The sequence below is a fragment of the Diceros bicornis genome, chromosome 14 (assembly GCF_020826845.1).
Source record: "Diceros bicornis minor isolate mBicDic1 chromosome 14, mDicBic1.mat.cur, whole genome shotgun sequence".
NCBI classification, from domain to species: Eukaryota; Metazoa; Chordata; class Mammalia; order Perissodactyla; family Rhinocerotidae; genus Diceros; species Diceros bicornis.
The window spans coordinates 21,711,393-21,727,641 of record NC_080753.1 but is presented as its reverse complement, the minus strand read 5'-3'; the positions used below and the strand labels follow the sequence as shown (position 1 = coordinate 21,727,641).

At 48.2% G+C, this 16,249-nt stretch overlaps 1 protein-coding gene across 3 annotated transcripts; it reads right to left on the bottom strand.

The window, feature by feature from the left end:
• Positions 1-2,207: 2,207 nt before the first annotated feature.
• On the bottom strand, positions 2,208-16,109 carry MRPL14 (mitochondrial ribosomal protein L14). Of its 3 annotated transcripts, XM_058554263.1 has the most exons (4): positions 16,019-16,109; positions 15,425-15,610; positions 6,889-6,980; positions 2,208-4,327 (listed from the first exon to the last, which is right to left on the bottom strand). In XM_058554263.1, exons 2-4 carry the CDS (start codon positions 15,524-15,526, stop codon positions 3,961-3,963), a joined length of 561 nt encoding a protein of 186 aa, XP_058410246.1. In that variant the 5' UTR covers positions 15,527-15,610; positions 16,019-16,109; the 3' UTR covers positions 2,208-3,960. The 3 variants fall into 3 exon arrangements, with proteins under 3 accessions (XP_058410246.1, XP_058410244.1, XP_058410245.1); XM_058554261.1 differs by lacking the exon at positions 15,425-15,610; XM_058554262.1 differs by lacking the exons at positions 15,425-15,610; positions 16,019-16,109 and adding an exon at positions 8,223-8,369.
• Positions 16,110-16,249: the final 140 nt, after the last annotated feature.

Below are 16,249 nucleotides of genomic sequence, written 5' to 3'. Positions count from 1 at the left end.
TCACTAAAACAAGGCCGGACTTGAGAGTTTCAGGAGGAAACTGCCTGTCATCCAGCAAGTGGCCTGGCTACCTCTGCCAGAGATAGTTGGCTTCTGTTTTTCCAGGAGTGTTGATGGTGACAGGATGATCTCTGCATGTTCTTTGGCCAGGTCCCCATCTGTAACCAAGGACACACCCTTCAAGGTGGCTGGGGCGAGGGCTGCAGTCAGAGCCATGCCTGGTCTACTCCAGAGGCACCCCCACTGCTGGGTCCCCTGAGCACCAAGCCCCATGCAACTCCCTGAGGCTGTGGCTTGCCCAAAGTCACGCAGCTAGCTAGCGGCACAGGCCCAACTGGAACCCAGGTCTCCCAGCCACGACCACTGATCAACAGCCCTTTCTACCACAGTTCTTCGGCAGTGGTGGAGCCGGACACCAGCAGACACTGCGATGAAGTTTATGAACCCAGAGAAATGAGGCTCTTTGACCTGTCAGGGGCAGCTTCTGAAGGGCACAAAGGGAAAAAAAACAAAAGCAAGTTTATACTCATAGGGAAACATGATCTGTCATTATAAATATTTCATGAGCAAAGAAAGCAGTACTGGTGGAGAGACTGGGGTGGGAAGGGTGGACAGCAAATTAGATCCCAGTTTGCAAAGTCATAGGGCAGCTGGAAAAGCAGCAATGCTGAGGCTATTCTGGGCTGTGCGCTGCGAGTCCTGCGTCACAGTTGGAGAGCGGGCTTCGGCCACCCAGCTCTGTGGAAACCACAGCCTTCCAGCAGTCAGCACAGAACACCTGAGAGGAGTGTTTAAGCCATGGAAGCCCAGAGGAGGGGACAGCGAGGACAGGCATCTGAATGACTTAGGTAAACCTCAACAGAGGGAGGTGGGTGAGGGGATGCAGCAAAGCAGCCAGTACTCCGCAAACTCGTGAAAGGATGAACGTACTTTCTGCTGACTAAGTGCAGAGGAAGAAGTGGTGCCGACCCCAGAAAGCAAGTGCCCTGCGAAGCTGGAGGGCAGCTCAGGTCAAGCTGCCCGGGTCAGAGCAAAGGCCCAGCCCACGTAGGTGGTGCCAGGCTGAGAATAACAATTTTTTACCACCTTTCCTTTACCTCAGGACAGGGGTCTCTTCTTCCCACAGCCTTTGGGAAGCAGCCCAGAAAGCAGAGAAATGAAGAGCTTGCTGAGTACCTGCTGCTGTGGCTGGAGGCAGCTATTCACAAAGCAGGCCCCAGTTTGGGCGTGATCCTCCGCCCTGGCCCTGGTCAGCTACTGCAGCAGAGCATGGCAGCCACAGAGTCTACTGGCCCTTCCGAGGGCCAGATGGAGAGGGATTTTAGCTCCTAAAATACCCAGAGGTACCCTGAATCAAGCTTAGCCAGAGGAGCCCCAGGGAGTGGTACACTCCTCAACCTCAACTGGGAAGACAGAAAACTAAGAGCCTTCACTTCCTTGCAGTCAAGGCCTAGCGAGCAACAGGCTCCAACGTGTACCCCCTGAATTCAGGAAAATCAGATCATCCTCCTCCAGGATCACAGCTAGTGAGAATCAACTCAAGATGGAGAGGACTCATCAACCACACAAGATAAGACCCCATAACGTTGTGGGAAGACCCCTGAGTTGAAAGTCACAGGATCTGGCTTTGAGACCAGCTTTACCACCTACTAGTTGTAGGACCCTGAGAAATCACGTCACCTCTGAAACTCAGCGTCCTCATCTAAAAAATGGGACCAGTATCTGCCAAACCTGAAGACTGTAGGGAACATCAAAAATATACGTATACATAAATGCTTTCAAAATAGATACAAAGTGCTCTTCTAATTTAACAGGTTATTTATATCTGGCCACCCACTCGACGTTTCTTGGATGTCTCAAAGGCACCTCTATTCAGATGCCCCCACTGCTCTTCCCCACTCTCTGGCCTCTCCTCGAGTGCCCCAGCTCAGTAGAACCAACCATCCAGGGACGGAAGCCAGAAACCTAGGACCCATTCTTGGTGCGTCCCCACCCTATTAACACATTACCAAGCCCAGTCAACTGTGCCTCCTAAAGGCTTCTACTTCCCTCCTTTACCACCATCCTAGTCCGACATGTGTCATCTTGTACATAGTCTGCAAAGCCTGCACTCATCCATTCTGGCCTCCTGTGGCCCCTCTCCACAAAGAAAATCTAATCATGTCTCCCCTCCCACCACCCCCCACCCCACCTGCTAAATACCCTACATCAGTATCCCAATGCCCTCAGGATAAGGAAACCTCCTTCCCAGGCTCACAAGGCTCTGCACTGCCTGGCCCTGCTCCTCTTCCAACCTCATCCTCACCACGCTCCCTTGCTCTCCCTACTTCAGCCACACTGGCTTTTTCCGAGTCCCTGGTACTTATCCCATTTCCTCCTGCCAGAGTTTTTGCACATGCTCTTCCCTCTCCCTGGAACATTTTCCGCTCCTCTCTCCCCTAGCTAATGCCTATCCATTTATTTTTACTAAGGTATAAAGTACATAAAGTGCACTAAAGTGTACAGCTCCATAATTACAGATGCATATACTCATGTAGCTCCCACCTAGATCTAGATTTAGAACGTTTGCAACACTCAAAGTTTCCCTCTTGCCCCTTTCCAGTCTACACTCCTCTCCAGCCGCCAGGTAACCGCCATTCCATCTTCTATCACAGTGTAGATTAGGTTCTCAGAAGGCAGCTGATGCAACCCTTTCTCAGGGCAGTGGCCTACAATCCCATGAAAAGGTCTAACCCCTGTATCATAGGCACTTGTTACACTTGGGGATTTGCATCTGTTGGAGTAATTAGGTGATTTGGGTTGACGTCCCCAGGACGCTGTAAGCTCCACGAGGGCAAGGACCGTATCTGCTCACACTCACCTTTGTTGCCCAGCCCTGGGACACACATGGCAATAACAGAAAATAGCTAATACTTCTCGAGTGCTCATAATTGCCAGGCACTTACAGGTCCTGCTTCAGTCAATTCTCACATCAACCCTATCACGTAGGTACCATTATTATATTCTCATTTTACAGGTGAGGAAACTGAGGGACAGAGAAGCTAAATAACTTGCCCAAAGTCAGTAAGCGGTAAGTGTTGGAGTCAGGATTCAAACCAGGCAGTGGCTACAGAGCCTGTGTTCTTAACCATCATGCTACTCCGCCTCTCAGAGGCCTCCGGAATATTTAATGAGTATGTGCCCAGGATATTTTGAATGAATAAATGAATGAATTTATGAATGGGTTGATGAGATTCCATTAAAGGAACTAAGGGAGCCCCCAAACCTCCCCAAGGAGACCAGCAAATAAACGGAAGATAAATTGTCACTGAATCACCTGCAAGGCCCAAGATTAAGTCATCCGCAAACTACAAGGGCTAGTTCACTTCCTGGCAGTTGAAGGAGGAAGCTTTCTGCTGTGGGCACAGAGGAACATTTTGGTCCCTAGCAGAAGGTAATCCACAGTAGAGAAAAGATTACTGCTGGGTTCTATCGAAACCTAAAGGCAATGTCCCACTAGATTACATGAGTCCCTCTGCTCCTATTCATGCTAACCCAGTAATCTTCATAACCATTTAATATCTTAAGCCCTCTGACACGCGAAAAGGATATTTTGGATGGCCAAAAAAAAACAGTTTGCCTGGTTAGAAAGTGACAGATTCCTCTGTACATTTATAAACTTGCATTCAGTTTGTACCTCAATTTTCCAAAGCCTGATAATCCTGGATGCTCACAGGCTACCCCATACAAAGACTGCCATCTCATGTTGCCGGACATGGGTGGGCCACCTTTTAACTGTTTCAGTGCCATTTACCTCACAACCACATCCCAGAAAGCTCAGGAAGAAACATACATGAATGTTTATTTTCTCATAGGAGGCTGTTCCCCAGCCCCAGGGCCCCAAGCTCCTCTCAGCAAAGGTACAGTTCTCAGGACTGCTCCATTCATGAGCCCCACTGCAGCTGGCAGCCTGGGCTCTGCTCACACAAAGTTCTGAGCAATGGCTAGCACCTTGGAAAACTCGCCTTCCCTCTGGCGTAGGCTGGTGGGGATGGGTGTCTTAATTCGGGTCCCCACAGGGTTCCCATTGTCCTCAATGAGGACTACGTTGTTGGAATCGAATCTGGGGGTCATCCGGGGACCAGGCATGCGATGCCCCACAATGAGTGCCTTTTTCTTCTGTCCCTTGATGGCCAGCAGTATCCGGTCGCCCACCTTGCCCACTCCATTCTTGTTGTAGACGTGGATGCAACGAGGTGGGCGATGGTACGGGGTGTTCCCCAGTGCACTGTTGTCCACCACACGCACCCGCGTCATCTTCTGAATCGCACCGAGGCTCCCACTGGTGCTAGTGGGAGAGAAAAAGAAGCCTGAGGTTGGTCTCTCCTGCTCAGGGTGCAGAGGCCTCTGAAGGCAAGGCTTGGGAGAGCGCGCACATCAGCAACCACACGCTGAGCAGAGCGCAAGCCAGGGCCCCAACAGAGAGTCAGGTGCATGCAGACTTCCCTGTACTCAAGATGGCTTCCTTACAGCCAAAAGCTTCTACTGCCAGGTCAAGATCTCACTTAGGACAGGTTTTAAAGAGAACTCGATTTTCTGTTACAACAAACTTCATGGCAGCCTTAACTTAAAGCCTTTGGTTTCCAAAAGGACTCTGAGGATGAAGGAAATACCTGTAGGCCAAACCTACCCACTGCCTAGCCTGCAAAACCTGCTCCCCCAGAACACACTGATTCCCAAATTTTCTCAGCTCTGTGTTGCTGGGAACCAGAAGACGTGCATGAGTAGGTTCGCTAAGGGAGTCCCTTGACACAACATAGAAGAAACCAGAAATAATTCAAGGTAACAATGTTTGTTTTAATGCATTTTCCCCCCCATAAAGGATTTTTTTTTAAAGAGTACCTATTAAAGGTAGCTAAGCTATTATTAAGCAATCTGATGTCAGTGAGATTTCTATCTTCCTGATGCTAGCACTTTAAGCGCTAGTGTTCTCTAGGGTAATCCTAGGTCCTCTCCTCTCACTCCACATTCCTACTCTGGGCAATTTATCCATTCCCATTGCTTCCAACTAGTAAATTCCATCTCCAGCCCTACTGCTCTCCTATATCCTAGTCCTGTATTTCCCCTCTAAACTCCCCACAACGTGTCCTACAGATATTGCAAACTCAGTAGGTGCCACACTGACCTCACTGCCTCCCCCTGCAAACCTCTTCCCACCGCTGCATTTCCTAGCCAGACAATGGCTTCCTCAGGAACTCCAGCTCCTGAGCCATAAAGTTCTCTTTTCATCAACATCTACTGGCTGCCAAGTCCTACTGATCTACCTCCCAAGCACCTCTGTCCTTTCCCTCCACCCCCATCGACACTTCCTGAATCCAGGAGCTCATCTCTTCCACCAAGACTATTATGTTACTGTCTTAACTGGTTCCCAGTGTGCCTGACTGCTGCATACAAAGAGCTCTTTTTAGAATATAAAACTGAGGCCACTCCCCTGTTGAGAATTGTGCAATGGTTTCCCACTGTGTCCACTGTCAACAACCTGGCTCCAATTTACCTGCCTTCTGAGGACCATCATCTTCTGCCACGCACACACCCATTCTGTGCCCCAGTGGCTGGGAACCCCTGGAGCTCTCCAAGCATGCCATGCCTCTCAGCCATCCTTGGAGGCCTGGACAGGGCTGCTCCCACTTCCCTTCTGGGAAGGCCGCCTCCACTCTCCTTTCCTCCTCCATTAGCAGCTCCTGTCTCAGGCCTTCCAAAGCACCACACAAAGCTCTATTATTATACTTGTCACATTTTCTCAGTTATTTGTTTCCAAGTTTGCTCCCGTGGCCAACTCTGAGAACTCTTCCAGGGCAGGAAGCAATTCTTATTCATCTCTCTATGACCAACTCAGTCAAGTGCTCGTGCGATGAGTGCACGAACGGGGCCAAAAGGCATCTTTGCCAACAGGAATGCAACCCATGCTCTCCGTCCTGGCTCAGCATCTAAAAGGAGGGGAGGTTGTCACATCTCTTTCATGTTTGAGTTTTTGGTAACAAGCATGTAATTTTCAAAAAAAAAGATTCCTTTTTTTTTTTTGTGAGGAAGATCAGCCCTGAGCTAACATCCGTGCTAATCCTCCTCTTTTTGCTGAAGAAGACCGGCTCTGAGCTAACATCTATTGTCAATCCTCCTCCTCCTTTTTTTTTTCCCCCAAAGCCCCAGTAGACAGTTATACATCCTTCTAGTTGCTGTATGTGGGACGTGGCCTCAGCATGGCCGGACAAGCGGTGCGTCGGTGCGCGGCCGGGATCCAAACCCGGCCGCCAGTAGTGGAGCGCGTACTTAACCGCTAAGCCACGGGGCCGGCCCAAAAGATTCCATTTTTAAAAGAGGTTTTAGGGCTGGCCCCGTGGCTTGGTGGTTAAGTGCGCGTGCTCTGATGCTGGCGGCCCGGGTCCGGATCCCGGGCGCGCACCGAGGCACCACTTCTCCGTCCATCCTGAGGCTGAGTCCCACATACAGCAACTAGAAGGATGTGCAGCTATGACATACGACTATCTACTGGGGCTTTGGGGGAAAAAATAAATAAATAAAATCTTTAAAAAAATAAATAAATAAAAGAGGTTTTAATGCACTGGGGGAATAGGGTCAAGACATCAGATTCACTACGAGAGTCTGGCAGGGACTGCAAAGTTTCATTTTCTCCCATGTGCCATTCCCTATCCCACCTCCCACAGCAACGTCACCCCTTACCTGTCCCCTCACCTGGCCTGACCAAAGCCCAGCTCAGTCTGATTCCTTAGCTTTCCCTGACCCTAAACCCACCTCCCTGAGTTCCCACTCTTGTTCTAATCACCATAATATCCAGCCCTGCTGGGAGGCTTACTCAATGACACAGCTTTGAGAACTTATTGGGAAAGTTACCTGAAACAGCGCTGGCCGAGTACTCTGCTTACATGGGTGAAGGGGCCCCAGAGCCCAGGAAAGAAAGCCATGGGATCCCAAGATGGCAAATCCTGCAGAAGAAGAGGGGGAAAAGGCTTTATTTCTAAGTCAGCATCCTTACTCAGAGCCAGTGTTTTTTGTAAATGACTGTTGGGGGCTTGTGTGGGAGATGGCACTTCTAGCACAGATCATCAGTCACTAAATATAAATCTTAGTGGTTAAAAGATACACAGATGATTAGATGGACGTTCAGCCACAATTTTGCTGATTCATATTCTAACTGGGGTCAGAGAACTGGAATGGCCCCAACAGTTCTTGCCGTAAGTCACACGACAGCACAGAGAATGCCTTCATCGAGACGTCACTCCCACAGGCAGGAGGAAAGCAGGAATCCTCTGGTACACACCCGACCAGTGACCACTCGCCAAGTCCTCCACAGAGGAAAACTTGCACACTATCGCCCCTGTTGACACTCGTGCCTCCTGAAACCAGAACTTTTACTCCCTGAAAGAAAGCAGATTATCCAAGCAACCGCCCAAGTTGTCTGTCACCACATCACCTTTCCCCTACATGTAAAAGCCAGAGCATCGGATAGCTCAAGGCTGGCAAAGGAGAGCCAAAGGATTCCCTTGCCAAGTCACGGACCAAGGTCTCTATCTGGGTCATGGGTCAGTCTCCCAAACAACATTATAACACAGAAAAACTACCTATCCCATACTGCAGCTGAAAGTGGGGTTTAGAACAAGCCGGAAATAAAAGAACACACACCAACCCAACACTGATGACTCCAACTTGCAGAACCTCAACCCTGTGGCTCCCTGGCACCGACAAATATAGCAACTCCCAGTTTCCTGCAACACCTGAGCATCAGTTAGGGGCATGTTTAAGAAAAACCCACAGCGAGCTGGTAATTCCGGCTGCAAAACACACCTGTTCTTCAATTCAAATGTTTGGCTGCAGAGGGCCTCATTCGAGAGCTGTGTTGAGAAAGGCCTCTACGACTGTAGTGTTTACACACAGCTTTGCCTTGCATAAGTTCAAAGCACATCAGATAAGATTTTTTTTAATAAAGGTGATGGGAAAACCCACTATTTATTTCCACAGGAATATCTAGACACTCCAGAAATGCTTATTAACTACAATTCAGCCTCAAATCACCAGCTTACTCTCCAGTGTTTTCCTTAAGACAACCCAGGAAGCACTGGCCAAAATGTAATTATGAGCAGAAAACTAAATGCAGAAGGCAGCTAACTTATGGAACTATGAACACCTGACATACAGAATGGAAGACTATCAGATGAGGCCAACTTTACCTTTACAGCTAGGTGATCCGGACAAGTAACTATGAGCTTCAGTTTCCCATCTGCGACACCTACTCACAAGGTGGTCATGAGCGTAGCCGTGCAAGCACAGTGCCTGGCACTCAATACCTATCATCTGTCTTCATCATCATCATTGCCGTCATCCAGTCACATCTCCTTTCACAGATTAGGAAACCGAGATACAGAGAGAGGAAGTGACTTGTGTAAAGCCCCACAACTAGCCAAGGGCAGAACCAGAAGTGGACCCAGCTTCAGTCCAAGGGTCTTCCCACCACACCCTACAGCCTCACTCTGCTGTACAAAGCTCACTTCACACAAGGGAGCTCAGGGTGAGAAGCAGCTTTAAGGGTCATCTGGTCTCTTTCTGTTTTCTTTCTTATGGAAATGTATCAAGTATATCAGGACCAGGCCAAGTGCTGTACGCCATCATCTCATTTAAGCCTCCCAAAAACTCTATGAAATAGGACTATTATTAGCCCCATTTTATATACGAGGAAACAAGACCCAGAGAGGTTAGATAATTTGGCCAAGGTCACACAGCTAGGAGTGACAAAGCTGAACTCTGAACCCCAGTAGTCAGCTTCCTGAGCCCCTGCTCTTACTCAACAGTTAACACGGTAACTTTAATTTAAATATTAATATTTTTCCAACTGTTAAATCATCCTTGTTCCATCAAGAATACTGATGTCACATGCACATTTTACTCATACCCAAATCAGTGCTTGCTGAATCAACTGAAATGTAGACAAACACCAGGTGAAAATTATTCACTTTAATCCAATTCAAGTTTTGAAGACAATTCATAGTGTAGACGGCAAGAAGAGCGCCACACTCTGAGCAATAACTAAAAATTGGCTTAAAGGGGGAAAAAAAGCTCTAAAAGCAGTCCTTCTGGTCCAGGCTGCAGTTCCCTGCCATCTGAGCCAAGCTTTCCCATCTGACGCTGGCGGGCCATGCTCTGCTCCCTGGGAGACAAGAGGCTCCTCAGCTCCTCCACAGAACCCTCAAGATTAGCCAGCACCACCCACACCTCTCTCCTGAGCACAGCGACATCCTGCCTCTCCACACTGCACGCTTCCTCAATAACACTTATGTTAGTCCAAGGACTGCAGAAGGGCCTGGGGCTTCCCACAACTTTCCTGACTTGGGTATAACAAACCCCACCACTCAAGGCACCTCCCTAAAATCCGCAGGGCAGTCTGTGCACAAACCCAAACCAGGCCTCCTCTCTGCGCCTTGCTCACAAGTCACCCCCACAACCTACGCCTGTCTCTGCTCAGCCAAATCTGACCCAGCTCCAAATGCAGCTCCTCCGAGAAGACTTGTGTAAAACTGCAGCATCAGTTGCTACCCCTCCCGACACTGAGGACACCTAGGTATCACGTGCCAAAGGCACTCTCATTGCTCCAACGTTCACTGTCCAAATGCAGACACTGAATAAATCTGGACACTTTTTTGAGATAAGGTTGATATCCCTTAACATTCTAGTTCCTGCTACTCAATATCCAAAACTCAGAAATCATAGGCATCTCGATAGCATGGCATCTGGACTCACTGTGGGAAATCAGGAACAGAGACTCAGGTGGTGAGAATGACTTGTACTGCCCTCAGACACAAGAGGAACACAACCCATCTCCAGGGAGCACTTCCATTTTCACAGGAAAAGGCCCGATTCAAAGACTTCTCACTAACTCTTTGGTGGATCTGACAGTGACCTCCAGACCCAAAGAACTTAAGACATCGATGGACAACAGTAAGCATTCCTATGAACTTGAAAGCACAAAAGAACCAAACATATTCACTTCTCGTATATATGTCCCTATTCCTCCAAAAAAATTCTGTGGTCCCCTCCACTCCCACCCCAGCAAAAGACCTCAGCAGGTCCTGACAGAGCAGGAGTGCAATAAACATTTGTTGAATAAAATAAATGAGGTAAATGAGGCAGCCAAGGGAAAGACAGGTCCCCACCCATGGCTCCAGGCCCCGTGGAGCTCTCCTCCCTACCTCAGGAACCAGGACTTCACATGCACCCTGCTTTATGAGAACCATGGCGCTGGCGTGGGAGGGTTAGGCCTGCTATGTTTACAGGCCCCTGGAATCATCTCCTGGGCCTGGTGCCCACACTGCCCAATGTGGAAAAACACCTCATCCCACCACTAAATAACTGGTTCAGAACAGGGAAGAGTAATGGAAGCAGCAATTCAGTTCAAAGCAACTCTGAGTGACCCTGATGTTATTTCCTAGCATAAATCCACCCTGTAGACACAGGCCCTGATTCACTTCAGATGTAGTCTACACATAATGCTTTGTTTCACAAGTAATGTTATTCTGAGTCTTGTGTTTGCACAGAAAGTAATCCCAGTGATATTTCCTCCTCTACAACACTCTCACTCAGAAGACGCCAGGTATTTGGAAGATTCCAGTGCCAAAGATGGCTTCTCATGTCACTTCCTGGTCAGTGCTGAGTACTGCCCTCCAGGTTTAGAGTATGAATCACAATCTCTCCAGAGAAAGGGGAGGGGAGAGAGGAGGAGAGAGAAAAGAGGGAGGGAGAGAGGAATGGAAGGAGGGAAGGAGGGAAAAAGAAAAAGAAACTACTTAATACACTCCAAGAGCCATGCTCATTTTCCATCCTGGTTTAACTTTAAGATCTGCCTTCAGTTGGGGAGGCCAGGGAGGACTGCAGATTTCAAGGACACACAGATGAGTTTTTCACTTGGCATCACCTTATAGGTCCCATTGGAAGTATACACTCCGTGAGGGCAGGGACCTGCCTGCCTGCCCTGTACAGTGCCTGGCACACAAACAGAGCTCAGTAAATAGCTGTTAAATGAATAAAATTAATCTGCAATTGCAATTCATCCTCCAGCTCCAGAGAGGCCCACGTTGGGGGGTTGGTGGTCTTTTTTGTGCCCTTCACCCAAGCTCCCAGAGACTTAGGGGAGCCTCCTAAGCACTGGGAGCTCATTTTAAGCTAATTTTAATACACAGAGACTGAACTGGAAAAGCAGACAGAAAGAGCCTACACCTCTGATGCTTTCTGGAAAGCTGGAAAGTACCATTACTTGAGTCTTCCGGATCATCAAAATGTTATACTTAGTATCAGAGACCTATATATAATTATATATTGTTTCCACTTGAACAATTTCCATCTTTAGGTGCCCAGCATGTTACATACATTTTAAAGGCCTTTCAAGAGAAATGAGTTCTAAAGAAAAGAGACAAAACAAATAAAAAGCTCAGCACAATCACAAACCAGTGTTTAAAGGAGATTTTGTTAGTAAGTAACAGAAGCAAAAAGAAACACTGAGAGAAATCAAATGCTCACCCAGCCACAAAAATGACAAACTTTGCCTGGTGTAGGGTGTAAATGTCCTTCTTCAAAAGCAGAGGCCTGGCAGCTTCCAGGCGTCAAAAAAAAGAACTCCCTGGGCCCTGTCATGCAGACACAATCCCTCCCATCTTCTGCAGGTTTCCCCCCAATCATTCCGGACCCATAAGTACTCTTATTTCTTGCTTAACAACTCATTACTGTTTTGTTGTCAAATGATTCTCTTTCAGGAAGTTTTGGGGTTTTTTTAACCTAACACAGTAAACAACATGTTACAATTCTCAAAGGACTTCCCCACAGATCACTTTCTTGGATGATTTCATTCCTGAGCACCCAATGGAAACACAAATAACAAAGAGCAACAGTATGCAGGGGGTTGAATCTGCTAAGGATTTTGAACAGTTCTGGGGGTTCAACAGAGTAAGTACCGTTTTGCAGATGGAGAAATGAAGTCTGAATTGCTAAATAACTTGTTGACTTGTCCAAGGTTAGAAGGCTGTTCCCTTATTGTCTGCACAGCTGAGATTCTGCTTTAAGCACTAATAAACTTCATGGAAACAAACACACCACACGCTGGGCAAGTACTCTTTCTCCTCTGTCAAGGCTGCCACATAATCTTTAAAAACTCAGAAATTAAAAGGCTGTCTTTTCAATAAATATCTGCAGTACACCCAGCATAGCCTAAGACCAACACTGACGCTGATCTGATTCATCTGCCAATGTGTGAGTTTTCACAGCATCACTATCGATAGGTTAAGCAAAGCATCCCTCAACAGCACGATGGACTGTTTCTACCGTGGCTGCCACTGAGGACCCCATTTCTCAATATGATTCACAAAAGAAAAACATTTCCAGGGTTCTTGTCCTATACTTGTTTATTTATTTATCTTATGCCCCACCTTGTTACAAAAGTATTTAAAGCAGTGGTTCTTAAATATATCTGACAATTCTCAATTATTCAAGCTGGTTTTTCAATGCGTAGAGTTGATCTATTCTAGCTTTGCTCCCCTTCTATCCCCACCTCACAGGCATGCAAATACCTATAGTCCAGAAATAAGTTTGTAATAATCAGTATGGTCAAACTCAGAGAAACTGCACAAAGTTAAGTTCTACTTAATCGCATACATATTTTCTTCCTATTAATACCTCTAGTGGGCCAGTGGCAAGGAGTCAAGTTTATGGAGCTGTCAGGTGGGCAGACGGGTGGGAAAAGGAGAAGCCTGGGGGAGTCCCTCGACTGGAAGAGGGAACACTGCTGATAGAAAGCATAGCTCCTCCATCCCACCCCCCCCTTCTTTTCCCGCTAAGTCTGTGATTTTGGAATCAACTTCTCCAGGCCCCAATGACTCGCTGTCAAGCAGGGGTAACTGGGAAGAGCAAAAAGGCATGGAAGTGAAAGTGCTTTAGCTTCACTCATGTAAGTGATCGTTTTACAGTGGGGAATCCCTCTCTGAATTAACCAGCAGGGACCAGGTCTGCAGGATAAGCAGTTTGTTTCCCAGATCCTGACCAGGGAGAAGAGCCGCACTCCCTGATTCTCAGGGCAGCACCATGGGTGTCTCTTTAAGATCACTCAGTCCTGAAAGTGTTTTTCAGTTTAAAGTAGACATGGAAAAGTGCTCCCTCTTTTCTAAAGACATAGACGAGTTTTTAAAAAGTTTTTGACAAGGAGACTTTCCCACTCTGAGTTGTGTTTCACTAGTGAATAAGCTACCTAGCACCTTTCTTAATAAGAGAGCATATTACGCGACCCACAGCAACATTTCCAGGATCTGAATCATAGTCCTCCCTTACACGCTGGTTGTCATCGTTAACACAGTAAAAGTGCACCAGGGTGAGCTACAACCTACAACAAACCATCAGCCTCTAAAAAGGAAGGCTAGAGTCAGCCCTGACGGCCTAGTGGCTAAAGTTCGGTGCTCACCGCTTCAGTGGCCCGGGTTTGTTTCCCAGTTGCAGAACCACACTACCATCTGTCAGTTGCCATGCTGTGGGCAGTTCAGTTCTAGAAGAACTAGAACAACTCACAACCAGGATATACAACTATGAACTGGGGCTTTGTGGAGGGAAAAAAAAAAAAGAGGAAGATTGGCAACAAATGTTAGCTCAGGGCAAATCTTTCCCAGCAAAAAAAAAAATAATAAAAATTAAAAAAAATAAAACAGAAGACTAAATCCTAACCTGGTTTTTGAGCCCCCCTCCACAAGCCCCCACATAACCATAAGAACTAAACAACAAGAAAATTCATCTTATGTGGGTTCAGGTGTCATAATCCCCCAAGACAAGAGTGGGGTAAGATAGGCTTTAAAGGACTCTTACATTATTTAAGATTCTAGATGCTGAGGAGAGTCTAAATAATCATGTTCAGTGCCCCTGAAAAATGGACTCCCGGGAAGGTTTTTACCCTCGATATTCTGCGGCAATAATAGAACATTTGGCCACTGTTCCTTCATGGATTCCACAGTGCACTTAATTCAATTCTCATTTCAGGCCTTCGGAAATGTTTCCTCTTCTCTCTGTCTGTTAATATGTGTGACTCTAATTAGGCACAGGCAGAAATAGATTAGGAATCCACCACATGTTCAGATTCATAACTATATTATTAAAATAATAATAATAATACATAAGAAACACCTTCTAGTGATCCTCAGAGGTCCAAAAACCCAGTAACTACGGCCTCCATTTCCACTTTCCAGATATCCATCACAGGTGCTACCTGGCAATGGATCACACTGGCTTTACAATCATCAAGTCAACACAGTACGTAACAAGTTCCACAGGAAATATACACCCAAGAAGCTCTAAGGGTAAATAAAACGGACAATTCCATCCAAGGAAAAAAAACAACTAAAGCAGATCCCTTTTCATCTCAACGGCTTGCTCCCACCCAAAACAACTCCGAGAATCCAAACCTACAAAGACTCTCCCATCTGGCAGTCTACCAAGGAGAGCTTCCCCCCATCTTCCTTTCTGTTCTTCCGAAGCAAGCCAATCTATTTAAACTCCCCACAAAATCCTGTTCTTCAACTGCACATATTTCTAATGAGTGAAGAGTGAACTGTCTTTCTTTTGGGGCAGTAACCTCCCCGAAGAAAGAGATCCACTCTGTTCTTTACTGTATATTCGTGGTGTGCTAACTGCATCCTCGTGGACAATATTTAATTGAAAATTCAGGCTGAGGAAGGCAAGAGGGCAAACAGGAGGATACAGGAGACCAATACGTTTCGAACTTTTCTGTGACACACAGAAAGAAACACATTGTCTAACACCTTCTAACATACTTGCACATGTGTGTACACCTGAAGTAAATGTCAAGCAACAATGCTTACCCTTACTAAGTATAATGCACTCTTAGTCCATTTTTTTTAATGATAGCTGTGTTTCACTAAACTGATTTCTGACTAACCAACGGGACTCAGTTTGAATGCAAGTTCAGTTTGAACTGCAATAAATCAAACTTTACAGCTGCATTCCACAAGCTACTAATGAACCCTTTAAAAAGCCAGCAGACAGCAGAGACACTGACCAATCACCAGAACCAGACACGCCCAGGTAGGCAGTGCCCTTCCTCTGTCCAGCACCCCAGGTTTAAGAATCTCCCAACCTCCCAGCTTTTCCCAAGTAACCCAAGGTGACTCTGTTAACGTCTTTATAAATTCAGTCCATTCATCTCTTAGGGTGGCAAAGTTCATTTACTGTCCACTGTGGAAGGCAATAGTATTTCCTTCTTGTCCCCAAACCACCCCCTTCAAGCTCGAAGGGAAGAGAGCCTTCCAGGAACCCAAAATCAGATGAACAAGTTGGTACTCCACGTGCCTTTGTGATCTATCTGTGTGAGTGATATACAGGAGTATGCACACACCTCTCTCTCTCTCATCATCTTTCCAGTCTTAACCCCTGGCAGACGCAGCCTCTGGTGAAATGAGAAACCAGAGAACCCCCTGGAGCCGGGGGAGCCACTCATCAGCAAGACAGTCAAAGCAGTGGACTGACTCTCCACACCACAGAAGCGCCTGGCAAACGAGTCACGGTCATCTCCAGACCCAAGCTGGGAAAGGGGCGGGAGGACGAGACGTAGACAAACTCGAGGAGCCGCGCCAAAGGGACAGGCCAAGGCCACCTCGCCAAGGCCTGGCCGCAGCCCGCCCCTCCTCAGGCCGGCCTCACATCCCCGGGAAAGCAGGTGAGCGCGAGCCCGGGGCGCGGGGTGGCAGAGGCCACGGGAGCCCCGGCCGCCCTCGGGGAGGCGGGGGATGGAGGAGGGTCCAGCTCAGAGGGCTTCCCTCCCCGCCCCGGGGCCCTCCCACTGCTCCTCTGCCTCTAAGGGCCACCACCATCCTCCCACTCCGGCCTCTCCTCGCCACCCCGGGGAGAGCCGCCCTCTACCGCTGGAGGAAAGGGAGAGGAGAAGTAGTAGAGTTAGAGGCGCGACACCCCCTCCCCGCCCCCTCCATACCGCTCCGGCAGCCCGGGAATATCGCGCCGCGGGGCGCACCGGCCAAGCACCACCTCCCCCCACGCGGCCTCCCCCCGCGCCTGCGCGCCGGCCTGGCCTGGCGGCGGCGATCTGAGCGTGCGCGCGCCTTGCGTGTGCCGGCGTGGGGGTGGGGCCTGCGCGGCCCCGCCCCTCCCCCTTCCCCTCCCCCTCCCTCTCCTGCTCCCCCTCCCCCAGACGCTGCCGCGGCCG